Genomic DNA, 14515 nt, shown 5'->3' on the forward strand with positions numbered 1-14515 from the left:
TGCAGTGTGACCTGGTATGTGCATATAGTATATTTTACTTTATAAAATAAAAATAAAAAATTTGTCAATAGACTAATACTTCTCTTCCATATTTTCATTCCTTTGGCCCTATATTGGCCTTTTGTATTCTAAATTTCTATTCAAAATGAAAAAAGAAGTTGGCAAGTATAAATTGATTTAAAACTTTTCTTTTAAATCATAAAAATGTCAATACGATATAATAAAATATTGTACTTATTTAAAAAAAAATATAATTATTTGAATAGGTATATATATATAATAATATTATAGTAGAATATATTATTATATTCTTATAATATGTAAATGAATTTTTGTCTAGCGATTTTTTTCATACTTGCAACATATTATGGTAACTTACTGCCATCTGGTTAGAATTGACCAAAGTTTTTAGTAACAGATTTTTAGAAATTCATGGTAGATGCCTTTAAATATAAAAAGATGGCGTAAAAGTCACATTATATGTGTTATTTAGGCCAAAGACATCGCCTTAAAAATTTAGTTGCTAGGACCCCTTAGCAACCAATAATAGTGAGTAATAAATATTAGTTTTAACGATTTTTTTCCGAAACATACAAAACAGAATTAACTGAAAATGCATTCAATTCTGCTTAAAGATGGTCAAAAGCATTAAAAGAATGCATTGCCGTCGTGTTCTGATATATTCTAAAAGTTTCAAATGACTAGCTAGTCGGGAAGTTAGTTAAAAATCTTCAATCGTCCAATACAAATCTTGGACAACAAGAAAAAAATTGTACTGGACAAATAAGAATACGAGCTAATAAAAACGTGGTAATACTATTTATATGAACGAGTAAACGGGTAACCGGTAAATAGTTCACGGCTCTAATAATATGATTCAAATAAAGAACATAACAAAAACATGACATTGATTATGCATGCTTACCGATTAAAAAAAAAAGAACGCGAATCATAGAAAATGGCGTCGAATGACATAAACATTTTTTAAACTTCCTTGTATCGGTTTAATAATATTTTGTCACGCTTTCTTGGTTATCTTGGGCGCCACAAATTGATTGCGATTTATTATTATACGCCTTTCAAACATCCATTATTGAATTCATAAATGAATGATCGATGAATTCGATTTATAAGAGCGAATTAGCTGCATCTCGTGTCATGGCAATAAATTATGAATAATATTGATTTGATTAGAATAATAACCAGCCGTAGAATATTAATTATATTATGGCCCGTTTACACGTGCATGGATTTACTGCTGACAGTGACATGACAATAAAATGCACGTGTAAAAGACGTATCATGCAAGTTGCAAGATTGGCGAGACAGTCAGCACTTTTGCGTGTAAACGCGATAGTTTAATTTACACACTATTGGTATCGATAGATCAATGCACGTGTACTGTGTAACAGATGACATTAGGTACATTTTCATTTTGCATTTGCCCTAAACACCTAAACACGCGCACAACAAGTGGAACAACAAAAAACCTTGAAAGTGTCCATATAAAATATTCAATTTTTCGTAAGGCGACCATATTTCTCCCGATACCAAAACGAATCAAATGGCTAATAAATATCCAATAATATGGGATCCAGTACAAAATTCTATACAATCCAAATACTAACCCAAATATATTTGGATTGTTATACTTATGATGTTATGAACATACTCAAGTATGTAAAGAATTATAATGCACAAACAACGAAACGTGCGCGCTTATACGGATTGATCCACGTTAATTAACAATTACTGGTATATTTTCAACAAAATCCGGTATCAAATCAAAAAGCTGTTTTATCATTTTATTCGGCGGAGTACTTTGTTTAGTAGGAGATAGAATGAACAAACGTTCCGTTGAAAATGGGACGTATAGACAGCCTACCTTATCGACTAAGCAATCTTTATATCCATGCATCTTCAGAGTATTTTGTGTAGGATTGTTTGTGATTGGTATAGAATTAATGAAAGACTTATAAAGAATCAGATATTATAATAATAGTGGCATGTTTACACTGTGTAATCGTGTGAGTCATAAACGGCGTAAACCTATTAATTTCGTTTTTTACGAGAAATTCGTACACAATCATTTACTACCAAATCAAAGTCGACACGATAATAATATGAGTATGAAGTTTGCAGTTATTGGTATCGAAATAGCGAACATACATTTATTATTCATAATCATAATTAGACACCGGATATCTGGAGTCCTTTTTTTTTTGGGACGGACTCGAATATTACAACATTTTTTAATTAAAAAATGCGTTAATAATTTATGGAACCTATGTTTTTCAGAAAAATAAGTTGTGCGATGTAGTAGGTACAATGAAATATGAAATAAATGATATTGATAATATGTGCAAGAGACTTTATCGATACTTAATTATATAGAAACGCTGCTATTAGTAGGTAGATATACTATACTATTTAGAGAAATTAATGAAGCGCTTACGTATAGAGTGGAAAAATTAGTTGTTAATAGTAATATCTATAATATTTAATAATATTCCACTTTTTATATACATACCTATTATTGTAATCAAAGTTTAAAATTTCTACTAAACTACTTTTATTTTCACTATCAAATAACAAATCACACTTGCTCCCATAATGAGAAGGACCTGACAGCTAGTGTATTATTAAAATCGTACCAAATCTGAATGATTTCGTATATTATGTTGATACTACGAAAATATATAATATGAAAACATATTATTATATTATATGGATTTATGGATGGGTAAAATGGGGAATATCGGACCTATGTGTTTAATGAAACCCTTTAGAAAAAGTTTCGTACGAAAGATACTTCAAATCGTACTTTTGTGTTTCAAGCAAGTGGTTGGACATATTGAGATATTCAATTTTAATATATAGGTACTGATGTTGTAATGTTTTTTTGACATTTTATAGGCCATTTTCAAAAACTTTATATTCATCATGCAAAATATGTAAGTACATGCGTTTTCTGTTAATTGCTACTCCCTAATACTATAAATTATATATCATAGTATTATTTCAATGAAATATATAAACCCGATATAATTATTTATTTCGGAAGTTATCAAAATGATACAATCATAATTAGTCGACATTGATACATTGTGTATATATAGTACCTAATACCATTGATAATAAATTATTTTATCAAGAAAATATTAGATATAAATAGGTATAACACAGTTGCAGTGCCTACCATTTGCCTTAACAAGTTGACCTTGGTTCTAATAGTTCATTGATTTATCCAATCTGGGAGTTCACACATGAAACTATAATTTGATGTTATAGTAATATGGTAGAAAAAACAAAAAAAACTTAACCTGCGCGTTTGTTAACTGATCTACGTATTTTCTTAAAATCCGAGATCACTTCAGTTTTAACGATTATGGATTATAGCTTAAAATTGTTTATTTGTTTTTATTTAGTGAGTAGGTATATTTTGTGATATTTCACATTAGCTGGTTCCATTGTTTACGGGAAATGACGATTTAACGGGCTTACCTATTGAATGTATTAATAGTATGTAATATATTCATTACGAGTTTTTCACAAACACTTCAGATAATCAAAATTTGTTTTTTACTTGATCCTTTACTAATAGGTAAGAAGGTTTTAACAATCTTTTATTATGTCAATGTGCATTTACGATCGGTGAGTGCGCATAGTGCACGAAGAAGCCAGAAGGCCATAAGCCAGAAGGCATAAGCCGGGTCGTAAATAATGACTAATAGAATACCTAGTACAAAACATAAATCAATTAGAATTTATTGATTAATATTTTTGCCACTCGTACCCGTTAGATATAGGGACCATTATACCACTTTCCTCTAGAAGGTGTATAAGGTACTTTTAAACACTTTGTACATTTTGCATTTTTGTTTATTGTTATTAAATCTTAGTTGATATTATTCTTTTGACTTATTAACTTAAAAATAACAACAATGGATGAAATATAATATTCCTAAATATTATAATATGTCACATATATAATATTGTGTAAGTATATAATATATAATTATCAAGCCTCGATAGCGAAGGCTGCGTGACTAGCAAATGCACTTACGACCTATGTAAACCTGCCGCTTTGTAATTTTATTCTTGTAAATCCACGGTATTATAGATGGTTGCACTATTATATCTAAAATGTAAACATAAATTTATATGCAATATTGGTATATCTATACTACAGCTGATGATGATACATACTATCGTATGGAAAATAATTCATTTTTAAGTTGTGGGTTTCTTGTACGTATCATGCGACAAAAGCAATAAAATCGTCTTCAAGTTTTTGTCATTGGTCGGGAACCTTTTTTGATACATACACCTACGGCAGGTGAATTTTAAACACAGCAAATTTTTCACAGTTTTGAAGTTACGCTATTTCTTAATGTATATAAACCAGTCATTTAATAAATAAGGACAAATATCACCAACAAGTTAGTTCAAGTAAACAATCGACTCCCACGTCCTCTATACTTAATTGACTTTTTATGCAATAATATGTACCTACCTATATTTTGTACTGTTATTCAATTGAAAATGTCCATTAGGATAAAATCGGTTGAATATCAACATTATGGAATAAATGTGGAAAAAGTACGAAAGTACATATTATAAAGTGTTTTAATGAAATATGTATCTAGGTACCAGTCGTTTTATGTGATGAATAGTTCTTTACACTTTATAATATGTAAGTATTTAAATCAAATACATAATATAATCATATATCAGATAATTTCTTTTTAATAACAACATTTAAATATAATGCTAATTATGTCGAATGGCCACCTAATCGGCGCGCCTTTAGCGTACAATGTATTAAATGGGACGGCGGGACTTTTTTTAATGTTACACACCTACAAACTTACCTGTAGAATGGCCAAAAATGGAACTACGAATTACCATAGGACGCCATTTTGAAAATTTCAAACGAATGTCAGATTTTGTCCAGTTACTAGTCTTGATTGGGTAGTTTTCGACAATGGCTCCATTTTTTTTGTAGTACTTATTCCACTTTTAATCAATAAATTAGGACCGGTTTCATCCGCCTCAGAGGGACATTTTCAACTGAATCTTCCCTTGTTCGGTTGAAAATGTCCCTCTGATGCGAACGAAACCGGTCCTAATTTATTGATTAAAAGTGGAATAAGTACTACAAAAAAATGCGTTTTTTTAATTAAACAACAATAAATATTAACGTAATACAATCACTAAGTGAAAATCTGAAGTATTACATGGGACGGCGGGACTTTTTTTTAACGTTACACACCTACAAACTTACCTGTAGAATGGCCAAAAATGGAACTACGAACTACCATAGGACGCCATTTTGAAAATTTCATTCGAATGTCAGATTTTGTCCAGTTACGAGTCTTGATTGGGTAGTTTTCGACAATGGCTCCATTTTTTTGTAGTACTTATTCCACTTTTAATCTATAAATTAGGACCGGTTTCGTCCGCCTCAGAGGGACATTTTCAACTGAATCTTCCCTTGTTCAGTTGAAAATGTCCCTCTGATGCGAACGAAACTGGTCCTAATTTATTGATTAAAAGTGGAATAAGTACTACAAAAAAATGCGTTTTATTAAATTAAACAACAATAAATATTAACGTAATACAATGACTAAGTGAAAATCTGAAGCAATATTATATTGCAAAACCTTTAGAAGAATGCAATTACGGCTTACGCAATACATAATATTATAATAGTAGGTTCAAACGAATATTTTCAGGGATGTCTCGCATCTTCAGATGTACGCCACTGGTATTTTGAAGATGAAATTTCTTACGATCGATTTGATGAAATTCTTCAATGTCAATAGTTTATAATCAAATAGACCAGTTTGGGCAGAGCATCCTCAAAATACTTAAATATCTAAAGAAATAAACAAGTAGGTATGTGACTTTTTTATCGATATGTAGGTACGGTATTGTTGCTTGTAATACTAATAGGTATCAATATCATACATTTAGAACATAAAACGGGTCAGCGGACAAAATCTTCCAATATTTGTATTTATATTAGTGGTAGGTACGCAAAAGCTATTCGATATTTAATTATGAAAAAACATATTCTACACGCATTTTATAAAAATGGTTTACCATTACTTACCTGCAATAAAACAAACCATCAATTTTGTAATGCGATCTTTTTAATTGCATTTTGCGAATTTGAATTCGTTTGTCGTAGCCGCAAGTCGCGTTATAATATTGGCAAGACGATTATCTTAATTACAATAATTACCATCGCACCTGAGCTGCCAGAAAAAACAACTGACAAATTGTAGAAATCCATACTAAGAATCATTTGGGCAAAAGTCTCCTTAGGATATTGGATTCGTCCACCATTTTAATGTGTTTTTTTATGGGTTGACGGTTAAAAACTTGAAAGATCCGGCCTTTAATCATAATATACCTACCTAAGAAGTACGTTCTAACAATTTAAGAGCTTGTTTTTTTAACAATAAGGTGTTTATTATTTTAAAATATATAGATAAAAACGAATGAATGTTTTTAGAAAAAATATAAAAAATGTAATAAAACACATTAGGTACCAAATACATTTTTTTTAAGCAAAACCGAATGATGTGGTAGTTATAGGTATGTTATCTTATCACTCTTATCACAATATCACTGACATTATTATACGTAATTGCGCCTGTACACGTGCATAGATTTGTGTAGTGTGTATAAAGCGCTGACTGCCTCGCCAATCTCATTTTTCAAGAGTAAGCGAGACGCGATGTTATCATTATTTGGTACTATTTGACGGTTCGTGAAAATCGGTTAACCTCAAAATGAGTCTCTGCGCGGTGTAGTTAGTTTTTTAATGGCAAGTTCGCTACTATCGTTCTACTGCGCATGCGCAGATATTGCTTGGTCCAATTGTCACGTGAAAATTCAGAAACTTCTGAACTTTTTTGATTCATGCATGGAATCTTGTAATTTGCACGATAAAACGTGTTTACACGTGCATTTTTTATTATGGCCGCGATAATACGTACTGTCAACACTAAATCCGTGCACGTGTAAACGGGGTATAAGATTAGTATTTATAGTATAGAGTATAGACTTTAGCCCGGTCGATCGCGGTATGGATTTGGGCCCATATGAATCAAGTCGTGAAAATATAATTACATTCAGTTGTAATGTATGTAATATGATTTCATTGAGATTTTAAATTTGAAGCATTAACCATTCTAATTAGTCCCAAACGAAAATCAAAACATATCATTTTCACGACGAATAGGAAATTGAGTAAGTACCTACTTATCTCTTTAGAAGTTATTGATTATCTAACTTCTAACTTCAAATGTGGTAAATTAAAAGAAAATTTAAAACTCAATAATTATTCTTGAAAAGGTGGTGAATGATGATAACCCTGGCCTATGCCTCCCTGTTCAATTCAACTGTGGGAAATAATCATGTCTTTTGAAAAAAATCGCACAAAAGGATGGGCACCTTTCAAAAAGTTCTAAAAGACGTTTTGAAAAGCGACATCCAGAGGCCAGCTTGCTTTGAGCGTTTTGAAAGTAAAATAACGTCATAATAGTAAGTTGACAGGTTGCCTTTCTGGTCTTAGTATTAAAACAAAAATGACAAAAGAAAGGTAATATCTTAGATAATAGATTATGGTAATATCACTTTATAGAGGGAAGACTACGTCCTGATCATTTAGGTTTAGTGGGCAAGTATAATTTTGACATTTTTATCATATATTTAAGCTCAATCTACCATAATAACGTTAACATAGAATACCTTTTATGGCTTGCAATAATTTGAGCTGTCCGTCAGATTCTTTATCCAACTTTTCTTTATTGTCTATATTTGATGTAAGAATTTAACTGATACAATAATATATTAAAACTCCTATTACCTTATTAGACACAAGCCGACATGAAGCCTTCAATCCGGCACGCGGTAATTGCAATAACACGCAGATCTGAGGCATATCTCAAATGTGTGAAAGTAAAACACCCATTAAACCGAATATTACTAATATTATCATGTTTCACGAACAAAATTGACGGATCACATCAATTATAATATTATGAATCTGAAACATTCCATAAAAGAATTGCTATTAAATTTATATTGAACAGTATGAATTTTCGATGAATTGATTCGAAAGTAAGCAGCAGTTTTTATTTGAAACCAGCTTATATCCGGGACATTCTAAAAAATTCATTCTTCTTAATGAAATTTATTATCACACTACCGGTGTGGTCTATAATAAAATTGTATTCAAAATAATTATTATAGCTAATATTAATTTTAATACCCGACTCCGTTACGGATGGCGCAATATATTTTAATTTTACTACCGATGTCAAATGTGTAATTCGAAATGTACGATTCGCGTGGGTTTGGCAAATAATAGAGAAACACAGTTCATTCTTGGGTATTCGAAAGTCTCATTGGAGTTGTATTAGTTTGAAAATATTACGATTATTCTGTAATTGTGCTCTAAAATGCCAGCCATTCCAGTCTATGTCATCAAATAAATTACCGTATTCACGACCGACCACTGTTAATAAAATGTTCATAATATAACAGACCCATGAAGAAAATAACGATTATTTACTGTATTATAACGGAAAATGCACTATATTCAAAGAATGGCATGTCACCCAGATGTATATTACTAAAGCGGGGAAGTATTACAAATATTATAGTCTTTGGTAAATTTATTGAGTGCAAAACTTTCATATTTTTCATTAGAAGAGTTTGAATCTTAATTTTCTATATGTAAACCGAGACAAGAAACTGCTATGGTAAACTTTACAAAACTACCCATCAAATACTATTATTATTTCAATAGTTTAGGTTGACCACACAAAAAGCTCAGAAGGCTTTACAGCAATCAAACATAAATCGATGAATTTGAGTGTTTACTAAAATGCACCAACAAAATTATGCATATGTGTACTATTCTGAATCGGTCTTAACCAAAGTTGTTGAATTTTCTTTCAGGTGTAGTTAGTCTATTATGATAAAAATCGCTGAAAGCAATTTTAACTTACGTAGGTTCCAATTTTGTATGGAAGAAAGAAAGATAACCAAGTTATATTGTATGAAAATTAGTTTGAGCCACAAGGTTCATACGTTTGAGCTCCATTTCCAAGCAAGCAGGTTTTCTTCGATATTTTTTTATTTTAACACACTTCTATTATAATATGTACTTATATCTATCAACAGTGTCTACATAATTGACAAAAAATGTAGTTTGTAGAGATACCATAGGTGTCATATCACGCTCGAAGGTGAATACCTGGGTTGCGACACTATGAAATAGTACAAAACTCCCATTAATTAGAATTTCAATTTAAAGTCCACACAGTATGTATCCTTAGTTTAATTGTACAATTAATTTTCAACATAATTATGAACAATTATTCATATAATAATACATGCGTTGGTTTAATTAAGTACTTTTCTACTTTACATATCTTAACATGGTTGCAATTAATTTAAAACATATTTTTTCCATCAAAGATAGAAAAAAACACTCTCCGTGAGCTATTTTCTGAAAATTATTGATCGTTGTTTTATTAAATAGATACTTACATATTATTTTCTACTACCAATCTTATATCGTGGTTTATTTTTTATGGGTTTCATATTATGAAAAGCTATAAAAATAGCGCGGTAAATAGTTGAGTTCAGTATCCGTGACTAGACACTGAAGAATTTCAAATGAGGCATATCAGTATAAAGGTAAAGTATCGATATATTATGTTATTTTGAACATTTTTTATTCTAACGGCAACACTTAATTTAGTTATAGACTGGTGTATATGCGGTAGAACTCCCTCCCCTAGGAAATGCAATATTCTAAAAATGTCAAACAAAGTAAATGCGGTTATTGCTATTTGCTACGGCATATGTGTATATTAGTTAAACCATAGATATTAAGCATAATATAGTCTCCTCACATCCTCCGTGAAAGAGAACCACATATGGCGAACAAATGTAATAAGGGCGCGAACGCTATGATGGGATAGGATGTGAGAGCATCAATGCTCTACGCTACGGAGAAACCCCTGAGCCACCGTCACAAAAAGTGGGCGAATATGAAAGAGGGTGCATAAATTCTGAATCTGTCCTGCTGGAGATAGAAAGCACAAAATTGAAACGTTAGCGTTGGCCAGTCGGCCATGGACCTAATAAAATAAATTCAAAATAACATCATAAACCCACCTTTATTTACCCTAAAAGATTACCAACAAAACACACAAGAAATTGATTGCATTATTAAAAACGTAATGTCCAATTCATGAAACTCATTGGCAAAAATACTCACCGTTTGTCGTTTCTGGGCTGCAGCGAGGCGAGCTAGTCGTTTCCACCTAGGAGGAGGGACAGGAGGCATCCGCTTTATCATCAGCTCACTCTTCACCTCCACACTTTCCGACACCATCTCGAAAACATCTTGGTTCAGTGTGAACAATTTCACCTCACTCAAACCAGCCAAACCATTTTGCGCCGATGGGCGTCGGATCAATTATCTCGAGTTCGTTTTAAGTCTTTTCTGTGTGCTTATTTATTACTTAATCATTTTTTATAATCTAAATTTAGGCTAATGAAGATGGATGAATTTACATTTTTCCATTACAGTTAAATTCAAAAGCATTACATGAATTATAATTTTTGCAAGGTCAATGTCACTCGATGAAACCAGCTCTGAGTTAAAATAATAACTATGTATGTATTGGGTGACCGAATATTAACTTTAATAAGATTTGTGAACTCAGCGACCATTGGCGGTCGAGAGCACGCTCAATTATATAAGTACTTAAATTGCACCCGGGATGATAACTGGGATCACACCACTGAAGTGAAATGCCGAGTCGAGAAAGCCGGGGCAGCATTTACACGACTGAAGAAAGTCCTATGTAAATTGTAGATATAACCTAAACTTCAGTATCATAGCGAGAATGGTAAAATGCTGTCTTTTCCTGCACGGAGCCAGGGGCGGAAGCATTGTTCCACGTAGAAACAACTCTGAAAACTCGTGAAGCTTTCGAAATGTGGATGTACGGACGCATGCGTCTCCGAATCAGTTGTACGGTCAAAGTTACGAACGTTGCCGTGATGTCGTAAAAGTTAGCATAGTTTGGCCACGCCATATGACATCCCGAGAGTATCAACTTATGCATTATTAAGATGCAGTTATTCAAGGGTAATTCAATTTAAACGGTAAGCGATGGTTTGAGCTTGGCACTCAGGTTTTCAGAGAAACGGAAGAGAAGGAAAATATTGAACATCATTGCCGACGTCTACAGATCAGTGGCGAAGGATGACTTTTGGAAAGAGGTAGGCTGTGGAGTAACCAAGCTTGTCAGATATATTTACGGGAAATAAGAAGATAACCCTATATTACTACTGATGAATAGGTACACTAAATCGATGAAATTTCAAAATCTCAATTAGTTTGATATAATTAGTTTATAAATAAGCAATTAGATTGAATTATGTATTTTCCTATAAACGTAGCATACGCTCAAAATATATTATCTATCATCTTTGAAAATATCCGTTGTTGTGTATAATATGTTCCATAACAATTTATAATTTAACCCGTAAAACTAGACATTTTAAAATACTTATATATTCAAAAGACAGACATAGGTATAAATAACTGATAAATAAAAATCGCGAGATAAATTATTTTATATTTTTAACAACAATCAATATTTATATGTGATTGAAACCCATAGAAATTATTTTTTTTAATTATCTTATTAATTATTTTGAATAAATGTGCGGATGTAAGCGCTTACTAAAAAGCCTATGATTTCGGAATAAAAAGCCAGACAGAGACTGGCGTCAGTGGTGTCACGTGACTAAAACGCATGCAAGCCACATCTTGAATTCCCATCGAATATTTCATAACATAGTTGAATCCATGCGGCAGTAGTTATGGTTATAAACCTTACTAATTTATAAAATAAAGCTATGTATTTCTGAATTTTGACGATAGATGACTATCAATTATCTTGGATTTTTCAGTGTATTTTTTTTTTAAATTAAATTATTTGCTTGAAGATCTATTTTTCTTAGTAGGTAGGCTTTAAATAATCGCCTACTATGGAGCCTTCGCCACTGCTACAGATATGGTACAAAAAGAAGATGCCAATATAATTTAAGAAACTATTCTTGTTTGTTTTAATTTACACATATATAAATACTCTAACCGACCGATTACTTCAGTGACATCACCAAACAACAGCGGTGATTTTCTTTGAGGAAAATTACGCAAACCGATTCATCAGAAAATTTAAAAAGGGGTTTGAAACAGTTCAAACCAGTCATAAAACTATACCAAAATTTATAAAATGATACGTATTTCTCACATTTTTTTAACAATATTGATTTAGATTTCACAAAAAAACGCTTAACTATCATTTAACAATGTTAAAATCGCCGAGGTCACGTGCGAGTAGGCAGATCATGCGTTGCTAAAAGACAGCAATTGCAAATATCATATACCTACATCTTCTATTATAGTATGTTTTATGGAGATATTTTTATAGTTGGGTGCCTCAAAAACAGTCATTGCATCAGGTCTCTACGTTACTAAACGCGTCACTGCCAATTAATATTATATTGATTACTTTATGTAGTGTCCACTGCGCCTAGTTGAATGGTAGGGGTGGAAGAATTGCATGCACATCAAAACACAAACAGCACGTTTGATTGGGGCTGTCTTAAGTGGCTTTTCTAGTTGCAGGTGGGCAACTACACCTGATGCGATGCAAAAGGTTTCAATTAGTGGTTCACGTGGAGCGAATCGCATCGGCACTTTGCGGTCTTTCCCCGCCTGAAAATGGCTGCGTAATGCGACCGCGGTATGCTCATCTCAATGGCCTTTTGGCTAATCTCTTCACGCTACCGTTACTTCGCATATATAGATTACAAACCTTGCGACTGCCGATGCAGAAAAACTACACTTAAAATTGAATACATTTTACAACTCTTTATTATACCTAATACGAAGATCGTCAAAGAATCACATTCATTCGGCATGACTGTTTCATTGTCATTAAAGTAGACAGCTACATATTAACTTAATAATACTATGTGTATTCGTGTAAATAAAAACAAATCAAATCAGTCTAAAGGCCGGCCTGTTGGAGTTTTTAACCGTCAACCCATAAAAAAACACATTAAATTGGTGGACGAATCCAATATCCTAAGGAGACTTTTGCCCAAATGATTCTTAGTATGGATTTCTACAATTAGTCAGTTGTTTTTTCTGGCAGCTCAGGTGCGATGGTAATTATTGTAATTAAGATAATCGTCTTGCCAATATTATAACGCGACTTGCGGCCACCACAAACGAATTCAAATTCGCAAAATGCAATTAAAAAGGTCGCATTACAAAATTGATGGTTTGTTTTATTGCAGGTAAGTAATGGTAAACCATTTTTATAAAATGCGTGTAGAATATGTTTTTTCATAATTAAATATCGAATAGCTTTTGCGTACCTACCACTAATATAAATACAAATATTGGAAGATTTTGTCCGCTGACCCGTTTTATGTTCTAAATGTATCATATTGATACCTATTAGTATTACCAAGCAACAATACCGTACCTACATATCGATAAAAAAGTCACATACCTACTTGTTTATTTCTTTAGATATTTAAGTATTTTGAGGATGCTCTGCCCAAACTGGTCTATTTGATTATAAACTATTGACATTGAAGAATTTCATCAAATCGATCGTAAGAAATTTCATCTTCAAAATACCAGTGGCGTACATCTGTAGATGCGAGACATCCCTGAAAATATTCGTTTGAACCTACTATTATAATATTATGTATTGCGTAAGCCGTAATTGCATTGTTCTAAAGGTTTTGCAATATAATATTGCTTCAGATTTTCACTTAGTCATTGTATTACGTTAATATTTATTGTTGTTTAATTTAATAAAACGCATTTTTTTGTAGTACTTATTCCACTTTTAATCAATAAATTAGGACCGGTTTCGTTCGCATCAGAGGGACATTTTCAACTAATATACCAGTGGCGTACATCTGTAGATGCGAGACATCCCTGAAAATATTCGTTTGAACCTACTATTATAATATTATGTATTGCGTAAGCCGTAATTGCATTCTTCTAAAGGTTTTGCAATATAATATTGCTTCAGATTTTCACTTAGTCATTGTATTACGTTAATATTTATTGTTGTTTAATTTAATAAAACGCATTTTTTTGTAGTACTTATTCCACTTTTAATCAATAAATTAGGACCGGTTTCGTTCGCATCAGAGGGACATTTTCAACTGAACAAGGGAAGATTCAGTTAAAAATGTCCCTCTGAGGCGGACGAAACCGGTCCTAATTTATTGATTAAAAGTGGAATAAGTACTACAAAAAAAATGGAGCCATTGTCGAAAACTACCCAATCAAGACTCGTAACTGGACAAAATCTGACATTCGAATGAAATTTTCAAAATGGCGTCCTATGGTAGTTCGTAGTTCCATTTTTGGCCA

General features: G+C 32.0%; 1 protein-coding gene and 1 long non-coding RNA gene across 7 annotated transcripts in view; one reads left to right on the forward strand and one right to left on the reverse strand.

Moving 5' to 3' along the window:
• The window catches only part of LOC147064641 (uncharacterized), a 144540-nt gene that overhangs the window by 88782 nt on the left and 41243 nt on the right, over positions 1-14515 (forward strand). The window lies entirely within an intron of this gene.
• The window catches only part of baz (par-3 family cell polarity regulator), a 143879-nt gene that overhangs the window by 29518 nt on the left and 99846 nt on the right, over positions 1-14515 (reverse strand). For 3 of the 6 annotated variants that reach the window (XM_085957493.1, XM_085957490.1, XM_085957488.1), the window contains exon 2: positions 10310-10585. The exons of the other annotated variants lie outside the window; for them this stretch is intronic. In XM_085957493.1, the coding sequence (XP_085813619.1) occupies positions 10310-10426 (117 nt within the window). In that variant the 5' untranslated portion in view covers positions 10427-10585. The remainder of the gene's footprint in view (positions 1-10309; positions 10586-14515) is intronic. 6 annotated transcript variants of the gene reach the window in all.

Source organism: Rhyacophila brunnea, unplaced genomic scaffold, assembly GCF_057557595.1.
Source record: "Rhyacophila brunnea isolate RB1 unplaced genomic scaffold, BYU_Rbru_1.0 scaffold_7, whole genome shotgun sequence".
Taxonomy (NCBI): domain Eukaryota; kingdom Metazoa; phylum Arthropoda; class Insecta; order Trichoptera; family Rhyacophilidae; genus Rhyacophila; species Rhyacophila brunnea.